Raw genomic sequence first — 16,781 nt, forward strand, 5'->3', positions numbered from 1 at the left:
TAAAATGTCATGTGTGGCAAGAAGAGCCGGCGGTAGCAGCGCACGCACAGACTGACGGGGAGGCGAGGCTTCGTCACTGCAACGTGCTCAGTAACATTACGAAATACATCAGAATTACAGTCATTGTTTTGCATCAGGTGAATGAATGTGAAAAAGGGCAAGTGCTGAGAAACAGTCACCTCCCTTCGGAAAAATAACACTGATGAGCAAGTATGAAGCAGCGTTTTCACATCACTTTGCCTCTGACTCTTCCTGTCCATAGTGAAGTTTGAAGGTCTGTCTGAGCTCAGCAAATATAATGACACCGAATGATGGATTAATGTGGGCCAGTCGTACCAAGGTGAGATTTGGTCTGCAGATGCCATTCCCCCTCTTCTTCTCTCCATCACCTCTCTGTTGTTCAGCCTGCTATGTGTCTGTCTTAATTTGTGGCTGTCTTCCTCTGCGTTTTCGCCTGCGTTGCTTTCCATTCCTGTCTCTCCTTCCCTTGTTAAGATTTTCAGTGTCTCTGACTCTTCAGACGTACACTTAACTTCTCTGAGCTCTGTGAACTCGCTATGGGAATCCCTTGAGCTACCTATACACTCAGTGCTGCACTCTAAAGAGCTTTAGCGGACATTCGTCTCCAGGCAGGAGACTCTACTCACACAGCAACCTCCTCAAAATATACCTCAATCCCACAGGAGACAGATCAACATGAAACGCACAGGCTTCACTCGCTGCTGTGGATGTCATTTCATATTGTACTGCTCAACCATTCTGTGTGAAAAATGTTGAAAAAGTTTCATTCAAAACAAAACTTTTCTAAAATGTTAACTTCACTCAGATGAGTCATCCTCATCTTCCTGTATTCTACAAAAATCCTCCTTTTCTGAGTGCATGATCATCACTATTTAATGCAAATGTTTTTGAATACAAATTTTTTTTACCGATATATATTTTTTTGCTTTTATTGAAATTAGCAGTGGAGAACAGTGAGGAAAAACAAGGGAAGGAAAAGATGGGGTAGAATCCGGTCACTGAACAGTTTCAAATCCAGCGTCTTACTGGATTTTGTAGCCGTCTAAGGCTGTCGTGAAATAGACTCAGACAAAACTTCACGAAAGAAGATGACTTAAATTCCTCTAATTAGGCCGATTTGTGCCATTATGAATAGCTGACGATGCCCAGAATGAGACATTATTGTCAAAACCTGAATACATTTGGAGATTGCAAGCGAATAAGCAATTAATTCACAGTCAGCAGTTCCGCTCATCTCCACCTTCCATACAAATCAAACTAATCTTTTCAGGTTGAGTGAAGCAGGAAGTGATGGAGGAGATGAGAGAATTTGAAGGAGTGGTTTGGTTGTAATATTTTTACATGTCTCCAATGTTTTATTTGAAGTGTTGATATCCATAACCAAAAATGATCTCAATGTAGTTTTACATCTCCTCTCTCAAGCTTCTCTCTGGAGCTCTAGTAACGACAGGTCAGTGAGCCAATCAGAACAGAGGCTCAGAGCCTCTATACTGACTGTTTTCTGAGTGATCCAACAAAAATCTAATAAAAATATAGCAGGTAAACACTCAGAGAAACCAAATCCTGCAAGGTTGGATGGTGGGTCTGGATGGGCGAGGCTTGGGGCATGGCTGAGAGCAGAGACTGCTTTGTTGTGACATCACAAAGTTACAGCTCATTTTAAGGCTCAGTTTTTGAATACAGGCTGTGTGCACTTCTCTGTGGACTGATCACTTTGATACTTTCACAGTATTAATATAGAACTTAGACCTGCTTTATAATCAAGAAAAGACATGGAAATTTACTTTTATACTAAATGGGACCTAAAATCACAGACGTATTCAGTCCGATAGTAGATAACCAGTAGGCTTGCAGTATAAACAGAAAACATCTAAGGCTTCTAAAAAAATGTTTTTCCACATGAATGGCAAGTAAACAACATATACACCACTCCTCACACTCTTTTTAATAAACTGCAAATAAATTCTTCCGAGAGGAATCACTTTTTAAAAAATGACTTTTTTTTTTTTTTTTTGCAACTTTTTCATTCATCAGAAATTGTAAGTTAATGATTAGAAGCAGGTTGAGTGTTACTGCAAAGACCAGAGGTTCAAAGTTGGGTTGTGTTTATGTTCTACGGTGTAATTGCTCCAAGCATTAATGCTGGACAGACAGGGATAAATACCACCTCTACAGTGGTTAACGCTGTAATTACTGAAAGCAGTCACTCAGTAAAAACTCCTGATTATGTTTGACATGAACATCACTGGTTTAATATTTAGCGTGCAGAAAGAACGGCTCTTCTGCTGTTTGCTGTGTGACTTTAATCACCGTGCTGGCCTGTGAGCATCTCCCTGCCGCTGTGATGGGAGCCAAATAAAAGCAGAGTCATCTCAACTTAAACACGTCAAAACATGTTGCCAGGCAACGCAAACTGATGTTTGACTGTGGCTGTCGCCAGCTTGACTTTCCCCAGGAGTCTTCAGGAGATGGATGTGCCGGTTCATTAAAACCAAAATATTTCCAGTTAGTCAGTCCATTTGTAAATAATGATGCCAAATGATGCTCTCTAACTGGGCTTGTTTGAAGGTTTTGGATTTCAAAATGTATTCTGCTGTTTCACATGCTGGTGTGAATATGAGCTTCAGCTTTGAAATTAAACTTACACAAGTCTGTGACAGAAAAAATGTCAGTAACCATAACTATACATGCCTAACTCCAACCCTTCATCTAAACCTGATTTTAAACTTGACCATAAACAGCTCAAGTGATGACTGGATACAATGGTCTCATTTTTTAAAGATATCCTCACTCTGAAGGTATAAAACTCACGACTCAAATACAACAGTAAACGCGAACACAGGGCAAAGAAAACAAACACAATTTTTGAAATGTATTTTTTATTCCTTTTTAATGAAACAAGCATGATAAAGGGGGTTGATGATGAGTGGAAGGCCCGTATTGGTGTATTTGTTTTAATTGAGTTCAATTCAAAATCTGTTCCTCAAGGCACAAACCAAGAGCGTTTCCAAAGACAGCTCATTTAAATACATTAAACCAGCTAAACATCAGCCTGTCATCATCGTCTGTGTGAGTGCGTTAGCATTTAGCTCAAAGCACCACTAACTATGTCTTAGCTTAGCTGTAGACTCTTGTTTATTTGATACCAATTAGTTAAATTAGTTGTAATTGTCTCTACAATTTGAAATTTAATGGATGTGGTGGGAGTATTTCCTCTATTTTCAGTTTAACAAGGCATCGACACTGAGCACATAAGCTGAGCTCGCACTGGAAACTGACAGTTCAGACGCATGTGATGCCGGTCGCTCGGAGATTGAGCAGCACGGTGACAACCTCCTGTGAAAAAGAGACAATTTAGACTTTGGAATGACAGAATTTTTATGTTCAGAGATGTCAATCATGCCTCTCAGAGTTGGCAGTTATTTAGTAATTTAGCCTCACCTCTGAGCCATGGATTTCTTTAATGGGGCTGTGGGTGGAGATGGGATGTGGTGGTGCGGTGGGTCACATGTGTTAACGCGACCTCAGTATCAAATTCAGTCAGACCCGGCCCCAGGTGCAACCCATTTCCAGATTTCCCCTGTTGGATTACGGGCAAAGCCGACTTCAGGATGAGGCCTATGAAGGATTGATAATTGGAGGGGAAATTGATGGACTACCACAGAAACCGATGTAAAGTAACTTAATGAAGCTGAGTGGCCTGTCGCGTGCTTCTTCGACATCAGGGTGTATGTGTGGGGGTGGTTTTGGGGGGGCTGTCAGTCATGCCTCGTACCCCTGGGCAAATTGTTATGAAGACAATTAGCTTCAAATGACTCGCAGCGCTTCTCATTCCACACTAACACTGATGCCTCACGCTGTTTTATCACTAATTTGAGTTTAGATCACATGAGAAATTACTCAGTGACTGAAAGGGAAAAGGGAATGAGCTGCTGTCTGTTTCCCTCATTTCGGTCTGAATACAGAGCTGTGACTCACTTATTTGCTTTGCTTTGAGATCATAGAAGGAGAAGGAGGAGGGGAAAAGGCCTGAGCCTCATTATTTCTTATATATTTAAAGGCGCTTTAAGTAATCAGTGACATTTACTGACCTCTATCAGCAGCCGGTATTTATAGAATCCATATTTACATAGAATCCATAGTTTATCCTCCCGTGATCCTCAGTGGGACAATTACCTGTAATTGACAGTGACGAGCGACATTTTCACAGCTGAGAGGAGTACGCAGGTTAATTAGAGATCAATTAATTAGATGAGATTAGATCCAGCTGGAGCGTGTGATAAAGATTTAATACATCACCACACCGGATACTGAACACTGTGGTAAAATTCGCTTTTCTGGCTTCAATCCAGAGGCTGATATCAATTCCAATATTTTCCTCAGGCTGTCTCATAAATGCTGTTGTGTCCTTAATAATGACATTTATCACAACTGGCTGTCGTTACTTTTTGATCAGGTGCGACATTGACTTCATGTATCGTGATATAAGTGGTGCTCTCCATTCATAGGCTGAAGCAGAGGGAAGCAGGTTGCGCAGCACTGCCCAAAGTGAAAAAATACACCTACCATGATGTTTAAAACTCACAATTTAACAAGTCAATTGTTTGGCTCATCTGGCTCACATATAATACAAACAGAAATGTGTGGTTTTATGAAGAGTAAAGCTTGATTTATAGTTGCACATTAGGGAGTTGCTGTTGAAGCTTTGTGCCGTAGAATAAAAACATTTTAAAAACATCGATAGCAGCAAACTAATGTACAAGGTGCTGGGGCCTGGAGCTGGAGGTCAAATCGACAACTGTGCATTTGAAAGTGCGCAGGTGCACAGTTTTATTTTTCAACAGTGACATCTGAGGGTTAAGCAGAAAAAAGTCAGACAACTAGAATCCACAGTGTGGAGTGTTACTCATATCCAACAGTGTCTAAATGCATTAGCAACATCAGAGATGAGAAATTACAGCAGAGATACTTGTGATTCTGTTTGACTTTTCTTGACAAGCCCAGCGTCACTTTTATCTGGGCCATTTGAGCCTCTGTGCGTCAGATATGGAAATGCAGCAACGTTAACGTTCACATTTTGCTTCATTAAGAAAGAAGCACTGAGTGTGATTGCATCCTCACTCATCCACAACAACCCTGACTTTATTGACCCTTATCATGAGGTAGATTTCACACAGGACCCTTTTCTATTTTGAACCCTCTCTGGTGTGTTTAATGTCAGGTCGGTTAGTGCACACTTATTGTCCTACCCTGCCTACACCATTGGTTACACATCATTAACCGTCCTATTCAGGAAGGCAGGGTCGTCATATTACATTCAGGCAACCATCTCGGGAGTCCAAATGAGTTTGAAATGGGCTCAGTTATTCCTGGTCCATCAGTATATTGCACTGTCAGCAAGCAGGAAGTCCTTATTTAGTCAGAGGACTCTCTCTACAAATATGTTTGTATTATGTGATTCTAACAGAAGCCTACCAGTCAATCAGCCATAGTTTTCATGGTCTCCTGGAACAGAGGCCGCGTTGGACTTTCTCGTTATCCGTCATTTTTACAGACAGAGTCATAAAAACGCCGTCATAATCTATTATTACCTGTCATTTTTAATTTTTTTTTTAACAATAATAACACTTAACTTATTTGATAGCATTTCCTTTTCAAACACAGCTCAGAGGGCATTGGAGAAAAGATGAACAGATGCACCGAGCAATGACTTTTCTTTTCAGCACCTCAAGAAAAAGGTGAATGATTTTAATTTTGTATTTTATTTTGACAGCAGAGGGCGCTAAACAGGGTGAGCATGATTCACGATATTAAGCTGATTTAAACAGAAATCTCTCCAAATAGCTTTTCCATCTGTCTGGTTTCAGAACACTGATCAAAAGTCAAGGGCAGCTTACCAAGTAGCATATTCATCTGAGTTACAGGGAAGAGTTGATGTTGATGTCCCAGTGAAGGAAAGCTCCTGTCACTCATCTGTCAGTTGGTTAAAAGTCAGTCAAGTCACCTGAAATGCAGCATTTTGACGAATGAGCAATGAAAGCAATGAAAAGCAGCTGAGTGAAAATTCAAGTTGGACACTTGACAATCCCGCAGGATCACATTAGTAAACTGCACATGATCATGACTGGTCTTCAACACGCCCCTGAAACACTATGAGCCCGACTCTTCCTGTTGTTTATGAAACAGTTTGTATTTCACAATTTCTGTAAAAGCTCACCTGACTCCAGGATTCAAATTCGTAAACAGGATGTACCAACTCAGTCGCCCTTCTTTGTCTCGGCCAGTTTGTGATTTAAAAAGACTTCATTTTTCATGAAAATCCAGTCTACGTTGAGTTGAGAAGATTGAGTTGTTGTTACTCTGCTGATGGAGACATTTGTATGTCTGTGTTTGAGTTACACAGGTAGAAACATTGTGGAAATGCCTGGGGCGGTAGTTGATGTGAGACAGATGGAGAAGGACGCTGGTGACGCTTCATCGTGAGGAGAAATATTGAGAGTGAATGGGTTTGATTGATGTACAAACTGATCTGTGAGAATGCAAGTTTGTGTGATTTTGAGGAGTCTGAATGGATCGTGTGTTTGAGTGATTGCAATTGTGCACTGATGATGATGATGATGATGATGATGATGATTACTCTTGCGTATTCTGCACTTCATCTTGTGCAGGTGGTGTTTTCCTCTTTTTGTTACCTGATCTGTCAATCTTTGTTTTTTTTTTTCCTCTTGTGTGCATTTCATCTGTTTATATGTGAGCGCTGTTCCCTTCACTGCAGAATTTGGTCCCGTTACAATGTCACATTCGCACAAACAGCCTCAGCTCTGTGTTGTGAGGTGAAAATGATGCATTTGTGGTTCATACGTTTTGTTTCAGGAAGTTAGATGAACATTTATATTTGTACTAAAACCGGGGGTGTTTTAAAACCTTTGACCGGGAGTGTATTGACACAATTCCTCAGTGGGACTGGGGATACTTCATTACACAGAAAAATGAAGTTTATATAACAGAAGCAGGCACAGAAGGCCACAGCTGAGGAGGAGGTCAGTCCGTAAACTGATGAATGTTTTCAATGGACAATTTTATTATAATTTCTTGTTCTGCTTCATTTTCTCTTCCATATGTCCAAGTGTGTGTCTAACCTGGAGGTTTGTTGACAACCTATCTCACTGTCTTTACCACTTTTTTAGCTTTTAAAGATCACAATCACTTATTAGTCAAATGGTCAAAACCATGAAAACAAGACCCAGGGTATATCAAACGAGAACTTTGCTTCTGAACTTTTCCTCATTAGAAATCTGTAGCCTGTAAACATTAAGCAAACATTAGAAAAACGGAGCTGGTGCTTTTCTTTATTTTCGTACAATGTTCATCACACTACAAGCGACGAAAGCAGGAGCCAGTGTCAGTTGTTGGAGTTGTCACAAACACTTATGAATCAGATTGTTTTTCATTCCTTCTTGCTGCTTCTCTCCTGCAGTAAAACCTCTCTTTCAGAGGTGAAGTAAAGATAACAGAGTCTAATTGGAAGAAAACTCCAGTTTGACCTGTCAGCTAAGTGCAGGAACAGAAACCCGACGTTCAGAGGCGAAACGTCTGCTTAAGGAGCGCTCGTCACAGCAAAGAAAATAATCTTCAGGGACTGGAAAAACACGGCTCACTTATGGGAGCAAATCACAGACCAACAGTTCAGAGGCAGGCACCTTCACCATGACTAAAACACCACGTCAGAACTTGATTGACAAGCACAAAGGTGTGTAATTCCAGATTTGAAATGTAAAAGGTTATAAGTGATGTTTCATTTATTGACCCTGGGGTCTGGGAGGAATTTTTGGTTTAAGGTTTATTTTAAAAAGATTACACGCAGGTGTCAAGTTGAATGGTGGTTTCTAAAAGTTTGTTTTTCTGTCCTGATCACGACAAAAATGAAATCCAGAGGTTTTAGATGGATACAGATGTGATATAACATTTACTGTACTGTCAGAAAAAAAACCTTCGTATTTAATTTCCATTCTGGAATTACAGAACTTTTAATTTAAAAAGAAACAGAGTGAAATAAGAAAGATCCGCTGTCAACATTAAACTGTTGATTCCCACCCAGAGAAATATGTCGTTTACGCTTCTTTTTCTAATGCATTGATTTATCGTCCTTTGTCAAATGTCTATAGCAGACTGGATCACCTTCTTTCCTAATCTAGTTTTACTCCCAGGCTTTCAAGTTGAATTATTCTTGTTTTTCAGGCTCAGCTTTTACTCTCTCGCAGTCAAGCGGGAGAAACTGCCATCACCCAGTCCTCCTTTGTGACACATTTCCCCTCTTTATGACGTTGATATGATACCAGTTTGGGCGGCATCCATCGCCTCCGGTGCCAGTTTGCATAATAGTCGACTTGTCTTTGCCTGCTGGGAGAGAACACCGGTTTCCAGACAGCTATTGTTTGCAATTAGGGATCCCCAGTGAGGAATTCAGCAACAGCCAAATCTTTTTTTTTTAATAAGAAACAATGTAAAGTTGTTGATCAGATGTTTACCCACACACAGGATCTGACGGAACCATTCAATGCGGACACGTTTGGGTGAGCACGAACAGACACAGCAGGCTTGGATAATGGGGACTGGACAAGATTGCACGTCGGGTCAAGATCTGGTCATTTGGGTTGACCAAGACCATGTCCTCCATGATCACAATTCCACGAATAACAGCTCTCAAATCACGACGATAAATGTGAAAAACATAAAGTTAAAAATACTAACACGAAACTAAATGAGGATCTGGTCTGATTATCAGGCTGAAAACCACACCAGAGGCTTCATATTCCATCCGAAACGGTTCAACACAGTTTCTGCTCAAAGTCTCCTCACAGTTCGGTTCAGCAGTTATCACTCAGAGAGCAAACTGCCTGTGTCACATCAGCTGTGACCATCCTCCTTTTCCCCTCCCTGAAAATGATGGCCGAGCCGTCCCACCGCCGTCTTTTAAGTTCCTCCAGAAAGATAAGAAAGCTCAGCGTCACTCCTGTTGGACCTCTCGCCCAGAGATGTTATCTTCCTTGATGCTGTCGTGTCCTCAGATGAATGAGGACTTTCTAGGACAGTCAGGAGGACAGAAGCTCTTGAATCATGTATCAGCACCGGATGTTTACGTCAGAGTCCTCTGTGCACCCAACTCTGCATGATTTATCAATCTACTAGTTTCTTTTCCTTTGGGTTACCACCTTTATTTTTATGCACCACCCTTCCTGCGTTCACTGCAGCTTGTGGCATTTCTGCAGACCCTGATTACATCAGCTGCAGTCCGGTGTTGAGGTGGGAACCGGCTGGCGTGAGGTAGAAACTAAAAACACTTGTCTCTGCTGACTTGAGGATAATAGCTGCAGTTTCCTGCTTTAAACTTTGGCACAATAGCAAATTCTTTCACATTCGCTGTGAGTTTGCAGAGGCCTCCAAAGACGACAGCTTCTGTGCAATCAGTTCACCTCGGTTGACGCACTCAAGAGGACGTGTGATTTCACCCGCCGCCTCACACAGAGCTGTCTAACTGCAGTTGTTGGTCTGGACCACTTCTGACTGCCAGTCCTCACGGCTTTACATCCAATCAGTGGTGCCTCAGCCGCTCGTCCATAACAACCATCTCATATGGAGCCACGGTAAAGGCAAACGCTCCGGAGTAGCTGTAAAGGCAGTGATGCAGAAGATATTCTGAGACAGTGAAGGTGATTGGAATTTTTCACTTTCTGACACAGGAGCATCTTTCCAAAACAGTTTTCACATTCATTTTTAAAAGCTGCAGCCTCATCTCCCCCTGCCTCACAGGTGATTCAGCAGAGTGCGGAGCATCTCATATTAATCTTGAGAAGAAATACATTTTGTCTTCATGACAGGCAAAAGAAAGCAGCTGCCCGGTGACAAACCGGAGCTTTAGAGCTTCTTGTCTGGTGGAGGTATTCCCCCCGGTCGCCCCTCATCCATCTCTGAGCGCCTAATTGAGGCTGCTGCTCGCTGATTGCCCACCAGAGGTTCAGCTCGGCTGCAGGTCAAAGTTCATGTGTATCAGATCTCAAAAAAAAAAAAAAAGACTCCTGTTTAACTCAGTCCTTTCCTCTATGGCTCTGTCTCCCTGTAGTCCCTCTGTGTCTTCCACATGTGCACGGATTTATAAAGCAGGATTTAAGAGCAAATGAGTTCTTCATACATCTGGAAAATCAGTGTAGAACATATGATTGGAAAAGAGAAAACTGAGAGCAGTTAATACGAAAACCTCATCCTAAATTCAGTGTATTTCACTGTCTGTTTTTCAGCAGGTTTACTTTAGTTACATGTTTAAATGTTACTGAGCTTGATATTACGTCAGTTCATTGCATTGCTTTAATGTCTGTAGAGAGGCTGGTTGCACTACAGGGCAACACAAATAAACCTGACTTGACATTTCACCTTCTGAGATTCATGTAATCATGGAAGCCGAGTAATATGTGGTGTGCACCTCATAACATGTCGTGGACCAAGGACCCCGTGGTTGCTCATCTTAGTCAGGGCTCAGTGTGTCGTGTCTCTGCTGTAGAAAGTCAGGACAGCAGAGTCACGTGCTGAGTGGATTCAAAAAATGGGCTAAATGTGGTTGGAAAGTGATTTTTAGTTTCTAATCTAACATCTCTAGCAAATCAACAATGTGGCAATCACCCTTCTACATCAACAGCTATTTGGGTGTGTGCAGGTGAGACAGTGTGGCATTCTTCACACAGCTCCTTCAGCCAAACTCTAAACATAACCACTGTCTTGAGTTTTTGGAGTTAAATCAGAAAAATCTGCAGGATGAAGTTTGGTTTTGAATTATATTAATTTGAGAAATATAAAAACTGGCTATAGGAATATGGCTTATGGATGGTTCCCTGATACTCTCTCTCTCTCTTAAACCCAACTAGTTGAGGCAGATGGCCGCCTACCTTGAGCCCGGTTCTGCCTGAGGTTTCTGCCTCTTAAAGGAAGTTTTTCCTCACCACTGTTGCCAAGTGCTTGCTCTCGGTGGGAATTGTTGGGTCTCTTTCTTTCCTATACTTTATAGAGAAGGTCTTGACCTCCTCCAATTGGAAAGTGCCTTGAGATAACTTCTGTTGTGATTTGGCGCTATATAAATAAAACTTGATTTGATTTGGTTTGATTTGATACTCACCTGTGTAGGTGCTGACTAAGTGATATGATCCTGCTGCATTCAAACTTTCAAGTGGTGCACATGAATGAGTTTAATCATGTCAAAACCCTGTGTTGAATCCCATTGCTTCATTTGAAAAGTCAACCAGATTATAATATTTAATAAATGCGTGTGTGTGTGTGTGTGTGTGTGTGTGTCGGTTACTCCACCTAACCTCCGGTGGTTAAAAATAATTGGAATTGATTAGCTATCACACTGTCAGAGTGGCTTTATGCCACTAGGCTGCATCTAGAAATCAAATTTAGAAACCATTATTTACTTTCAAATCACCACATGAAGGCTCGCTGAAAGGCCGGACGGAGTAGGTCTGGCTGTAAGATTGCAGCGTCATGTTCGTGAACTGTGGTGCAACTGAGCATCAGTAGATCAATAGAGAGGTGAGGCTGTTCTCTGCAACTGCCAGGTAACAACACTGTTGCTGAATAAGAGCTTTGAGCCTAATAAATCTCGGACAGATGGCTGCCAAGCTTCACTGTTCCATAAGAATTGGCCAGAAGAGGAAACAGGCACCAGCAGCTGATCGGTGCGTGTGAGCTTCGAAAGCTCAGCTGCTTCTGCATCAGATTCATCGTCAAATCCAAAACGAGGCGAGGCGAGGCTCTTGCATGAAGGAGTAAATTTCCATGCTGCCTCTCACACCTGCTGATGTGTTAAAAGGTAGTTGCTACTACAGTAACATGAATATTAATGTCTCGTTTGGGGGAAAGGTCAGACCATGTAGCCGACAAATTCAAGATGAAAGATAATTACTGTGTTCTTATTGAGCCCCCCCACCCCCCCTTTTTTTTTTTTTTTTTTTTTGGTAATGATGTCGCTGTCGAGAAGCTGTCAGCATTCCCATTTGATCTGATTAGTGTGTTGGCACCACTGATCAAAGAACAAGCCTCATTTGCACACTATCCTGTCGCCTTTGAACCTCAGATGCTGAGAGTAAAGTCATTTGAGGCGCGGCTCCTGACTCCAGCAGTGAATCATTCAGGCGTGCATTAGCATATTCCATGTCATGACACAACATAAAAACCAGAAATAAATAGAGCCCATACTTGTGAACTTCTGTAAATTTGCAGGTCAAACACGCAGGAATAGAAAATTGAAATCCTCCTTCTGTAATGAAGCTGACCCCCACCCTTCTCCTCCCACCACCTCCCTGTCAAACCTTCAAGTGCAAGGGGCCGCAGACCTCAGGAGGATAACTGTAATGCATTACCAATGTCAAACAAGTCTGAGATTAAACAAGTCATTTTCGGAGAGCTCTTAAACCACAAGACTCACTCTGAGGGCTGTGCTTCATAACTCACTCCGGCTAATTTGCTGCACCTTCAGACGTTTTGCTGAAGCCACGCCAAGGTTATATGTATAAAGGGTGAAAATGCAAGTTTGCAGTTTTATGCCATAAAATATATCATGTTCCTCCGAGGTGGACTGTGAACAAGCACTTTACATCTGGCACTTTATTTTTAAATTAAAGCAGCCTGGACCAGAAGAAAAAATGCTCTCTTTGCATTTTTCTTCATATCGGACAAAGAGTTGTCATATCTGAGAGTCCTTGGCAAATGTTATGTTCACTGTCAGTCACTGTGAATGACAGCTTTGTCAGTGGTGGAAACTTTAAATTGAATGTTGAACGGCAAAGATGTTTGGTTTTATGCTGTTCAGTTCTGGCAACAGTGATGAAATGACTCAATTTAAAGACCTTATGTAGAAGATAGAGATCACAGCAACATTTACTGGAATCCAAATGTATTGAAGGGGCTTAATTTGGGGATATTAGGAAAAAAATAGAGATTATTTTGTTTTAATTAGTGGATTATACAAGGAAATGCTAAGTTTGGCTCAGTGTGTGATAACGATGTTGATTTGGAGTCTTCAGGTGGATGCTGGGTTGGAGGCGGGGCTGTTGAGATATTATGCAGCAGTCCTGAAAGTAGCAGCGCAGCTTCAAAGGCTTTAAAGTGAGAGGTGTTGCCACAAGAGTGCTGAGGTTTGAGTGCACCACCCCAGTGAAAGGGGCATATTTGATATATGTTGCAGAGAGAAGAGTAGGCGATGCCAGTGTAGCAGTGGGCACCAGCTGACTGCCTCAACTTGCTGGATTCGTTTAATTTATCTCCAATTTAGACCAGAAAAAGTGCAAATTGCTGTGTCTTCAGTTCAAAACATAGAATAGTAGATAGAGTTTAAATGGTGTCTTCAAGCCTGGATCCAGACCTCAGAATTTCTTCCCATCAGCGATTCAAGTAAGTGTTGCGCTCATTAATATGTTTCCCTGGTTGGAAAAAACAATCACGACATTCTCATCTTCTTCTTCTTTTACATACAAAACTCATCTTCCTGTGCTAGAGGCAGAAAAATGGTGACAAACATTTTGTGATCGATGCAGGTTGTTGGAAGTCAGCTGACAGAAACACCAACTCTTAAACTGGTACATTTCTTTCAGCTTCTGTGTCGACTGAAAATCTGAAGCAGCTGCTCTAACTGGTCAGTAATGACTGATGTGTTGTCAGTCAAACAGTCCTCGTTCAGTCAGAGTTGATGTTGCAGCTCAGGCAAACAAACACAGTTCCTTCTCCTTTTATTACTCATCAACCACAGGGGTAAGGTACCATTTCCTGTGAAAAGATCACACCTTACTCTGTGGGCAGAGGCACAACCTCCTCTGAAGAAATCAATAAGATAAGAGAAAAACAGATCTATGTAGAGAAACGTGTTTCTCACATGACGTCAGTCTCTTTATTTTTCATTTCTCTCTCTGATGTTCACGCTGCTGATTTTAAAGAGTTCTGCTGCTCACCTGGTTGATCTCATCAAGCAGGCTACCATGGATATGGAGATATAAATATTTCCCGCTGGCACCTGAATGTTTTAATTATAGCAACATTTAGATAACCATAGATACCAAACATCTAAACCTGTTTGTTCACTTCATTGAAATGCGATATATCAGAGTTTAGGCACAAGACAACTTGAAAGTTTCACTGCCTTTAACTGTACCAGTATCTGAACTTCTGACTCACTGATGCATCTCCACAAAAGAAAGATTCAGATCACTTCATCACTGTTATCCAAAGACACTATCACGCTCTGTGTTTTCACCCTGCAGATCTGAAACGTTCTGAAATGTGTTCACGTTGTTGTTCTCTCTTTTTTTTTGCCGTTTCCACAGCGACAGCATGCCAAAGCGGGTGGCTCTGATCTGCTTCCTGTCTCTGGTCATGCTGATGAGCATCCTGGGAAACCTGCTGGTCATGGTGGCCGTCTGCAAGGACAGACAGCTCAGGTGGGACACAGCTTTCTCTCCTTTGTACCCTCAACAATTTCCTTCATTTCTCACATACATTGACTTAAACTGTCACTGGATGTTATCTCACTCTATTAGATGTTAGCTACTAAGAAGAAGTCTGCGTGTGTGAGTTTTTGTGTGTTTATGTGACACAAAGACAGACTTGAGAAGCAGAGCGAGAGAGTCACAGTTAGGTAATTAACTGCTTCTTAAAGTGGATTCCCACAACGCTGAACACACAACCACAGCAGCAGCAACAGAATGAACAGTTCACAGTCGTCTATTAGAATATACTGTAGAAAATAAAGGGATATTTCGATGTGTTCTATCTGTGATGCAAGATGAGCATCGTCAACAGGGTCATCCTGAGGACAGCTGGTCATGTGGGACCCGCTGTCACCGCAGTGGTTCGGTCTTCTTCTCCTCCTCCCTTCCTCTCCACCTTTCCTCTCTCTTTCTCTCTCTCACACACACCGTCTATCTGATAGTTGGTGTCTTTCTCTCTTTGTCTCTTTCTATCTCATGACACCTGAGAGCTCAGGGTGACCTTTGTCCGCAGGATGTTGACATGAGGTGCGTGTGAGTGTTGGGTGGAGGATGAAAAATAAAACACACACACACACACACACACACACACACACACACAAAATAATGTAGTACGGTGTGTGTTTATGTGTGGGTATAGGTGAGATTTCATTTGTGTGTATGTGCAGTATTTGTGTGTGTGTGTGTGTGTGTGTATTTAAGAAGACTGATGAGTGACAAAGTGGAGGCTCACCTCACCTCCCTGAGGAGAAAACAATGACACAACATATTTGTCTCTTGCTGCCTCACTGTCTTACTGCCAACTGGGAAATACACACACACACACACACACACACACACACACACACACACACACACACACACACACACACACACACACACACACACAGAGTGAAAGATAGAGAGAGAGGGATATCTACTGTCTTTAAATTCACAAATGCAAATAGAAAAATGCGCACAAACTGTCAGACAGACACACACCTGCTCAGTGGGAGTATCCCTGGGGTGACAGTTCATGACAAAAAACAAAGCAAACATGAGCACATTATAAACAACCAATAAAACTGGGAAGACAGTTTATTTCAGCAGCCTTTGAGTTGGTAAATCAGTCCATCAGTCAGTCAGTCCCTCACTATCAGGCATTTTTCAGAAATGTCCCCATAAACAGAGACATGGTGTTCTTTACCAGCATCTCCCTCTCTTCACAGAGAGTTGCCTTGTGGGTAACCTGTGTTAATGTCATCTAAAAGGCCGGTGTCTTTGCTGTGAGTCTGTCCCAGTGCATGTGTGAAGTATCTAGAGAACCTCAGGCTGCAGAGACAGTGTCTCTCCCATCCCTCATGGCACAGTTTGTCCAGACTGCAGCTCTGAGCCGAACCGGCCTCCAACCCGAACGTCTCTTGGTTTGCTCAGGCGAATCACATTTGCCTAGAGGAAACCTGATGATCTAGGTTTTTAGTCGCAGAAGCAAAGTGATGTAAGTCAGTCTGTCAGTGTGCGAGGTTGCTCTGTCACCTTTTGTATGAGGTCAGCCTCTGTCTTAGCTTGTCAGAATGCTAAAATCAGCAAGGTAAGTCATCAGGCTGAGTTCTTAAAGTCTGTTAAGGCTGAAATGAATTTATAGGTGTGGTGCATCTGCAGTTATCGGCAATGCAAAGGCAAATAAAAGTCATTATGTACTTAGGCAAAAATGCAGCTGCACAAAATGAAAATGCTTCAATTTGAGCAGAGAAAACACACAGTTATTGTACATGTTGCTCACTCGCTGCAGCTAATGTCTGTGCTGTACAGTTGGTGCACTGGGGGCAAATAAACACAGACAGTGCAGCTGTCAAAATTTGCCTTGTGTTCCGTCTCAGTAGGCCTTTAGTCTGTCCAGCCACACGCACACACGCACACACACACACACACACGCACACACACACGCAGGAGAAGTTGACACCAGCAGAAGGTGATTCAGAGGGTGCTAAACTGTTCATTAATTACCAGAACACAAACACAATCACTGCTACCAACCACCTCTTGTTTCCCTCAATGTGTCATGTTGAGTGTGTGAAACACGCACACGCACACGCACACGCACACGCACACGCACACGCACACGCACACGCACACACACACACACACACGCACGCTGCCACACGGCCTGCATGATATTTATACAGGACACTGAACAGCTCTAGAAGACGCTGATGTAGGTTAATAGTGATGCCAGGAACTTTGGTCACTCAA

At 42.2% G+C, this 16,781-nt stretch overlaps 1 protein-coding gene and 1 long non-coding RNA gene across 3 annotated transcripts in view; one reads left to right on the forward strand and one right to left on the reverse strand.

Annotated features, from left to right (window-relative positions):
• Positions 1 to 16,781, forward strand: part of htr4 (5-hydroxytryptamine receptor 4) — a 147,535-nt gene that overhangs the window by 55,095 nt on the left and 75,659 nt on the right. For both annotated transcript variants that reach the window (XM_071458103.1, XM_071458102.1), the window contains exon 3: positions 14,388 to 14,501. In XM_071458103.1, the coding sequence (XP_071314204.1) occupies positions 14,388 to 14,501 (114 nt within the window). The remainder of the gene's footprint in view (positions 1 to 14,387; positions 14,502 to 16,781) is intronic.
• On the reverse strand, positions 2,504 to 4,209 carry LOC139606418 (uncharacterized). The gene is made up of 3 exons (XR_011684619.1): positions 4,113 to 4,209; positions 3,463 to 3,639; positions 2,504 to 3,357 (listed from the first exon to the last, which is right to left on the reverse strand). It is a non-coding gene; the product is annotated as an uncharacterized lncRNA (long non-coding RNA).

This window comes from Trachinotus anak, unplaced genomic scaffold (genome assembly GCF_046630095.1).
Source record: "Trachinotus anak isolate AG129_WGS33_773 ecotype Australia unplaced genomic scaffold, CSIRO_AGI_Tana_v1 ptg000021l, whole genome shotgun sequence".
In the NCBI taxonomy this organism is placed as follows: domain Eukaryota; kingdom Metazoa; phylum Chordata; class Actinopteri; order Carangiformes; family Carangidae; genus Trachinotus; species Trachinotus anak.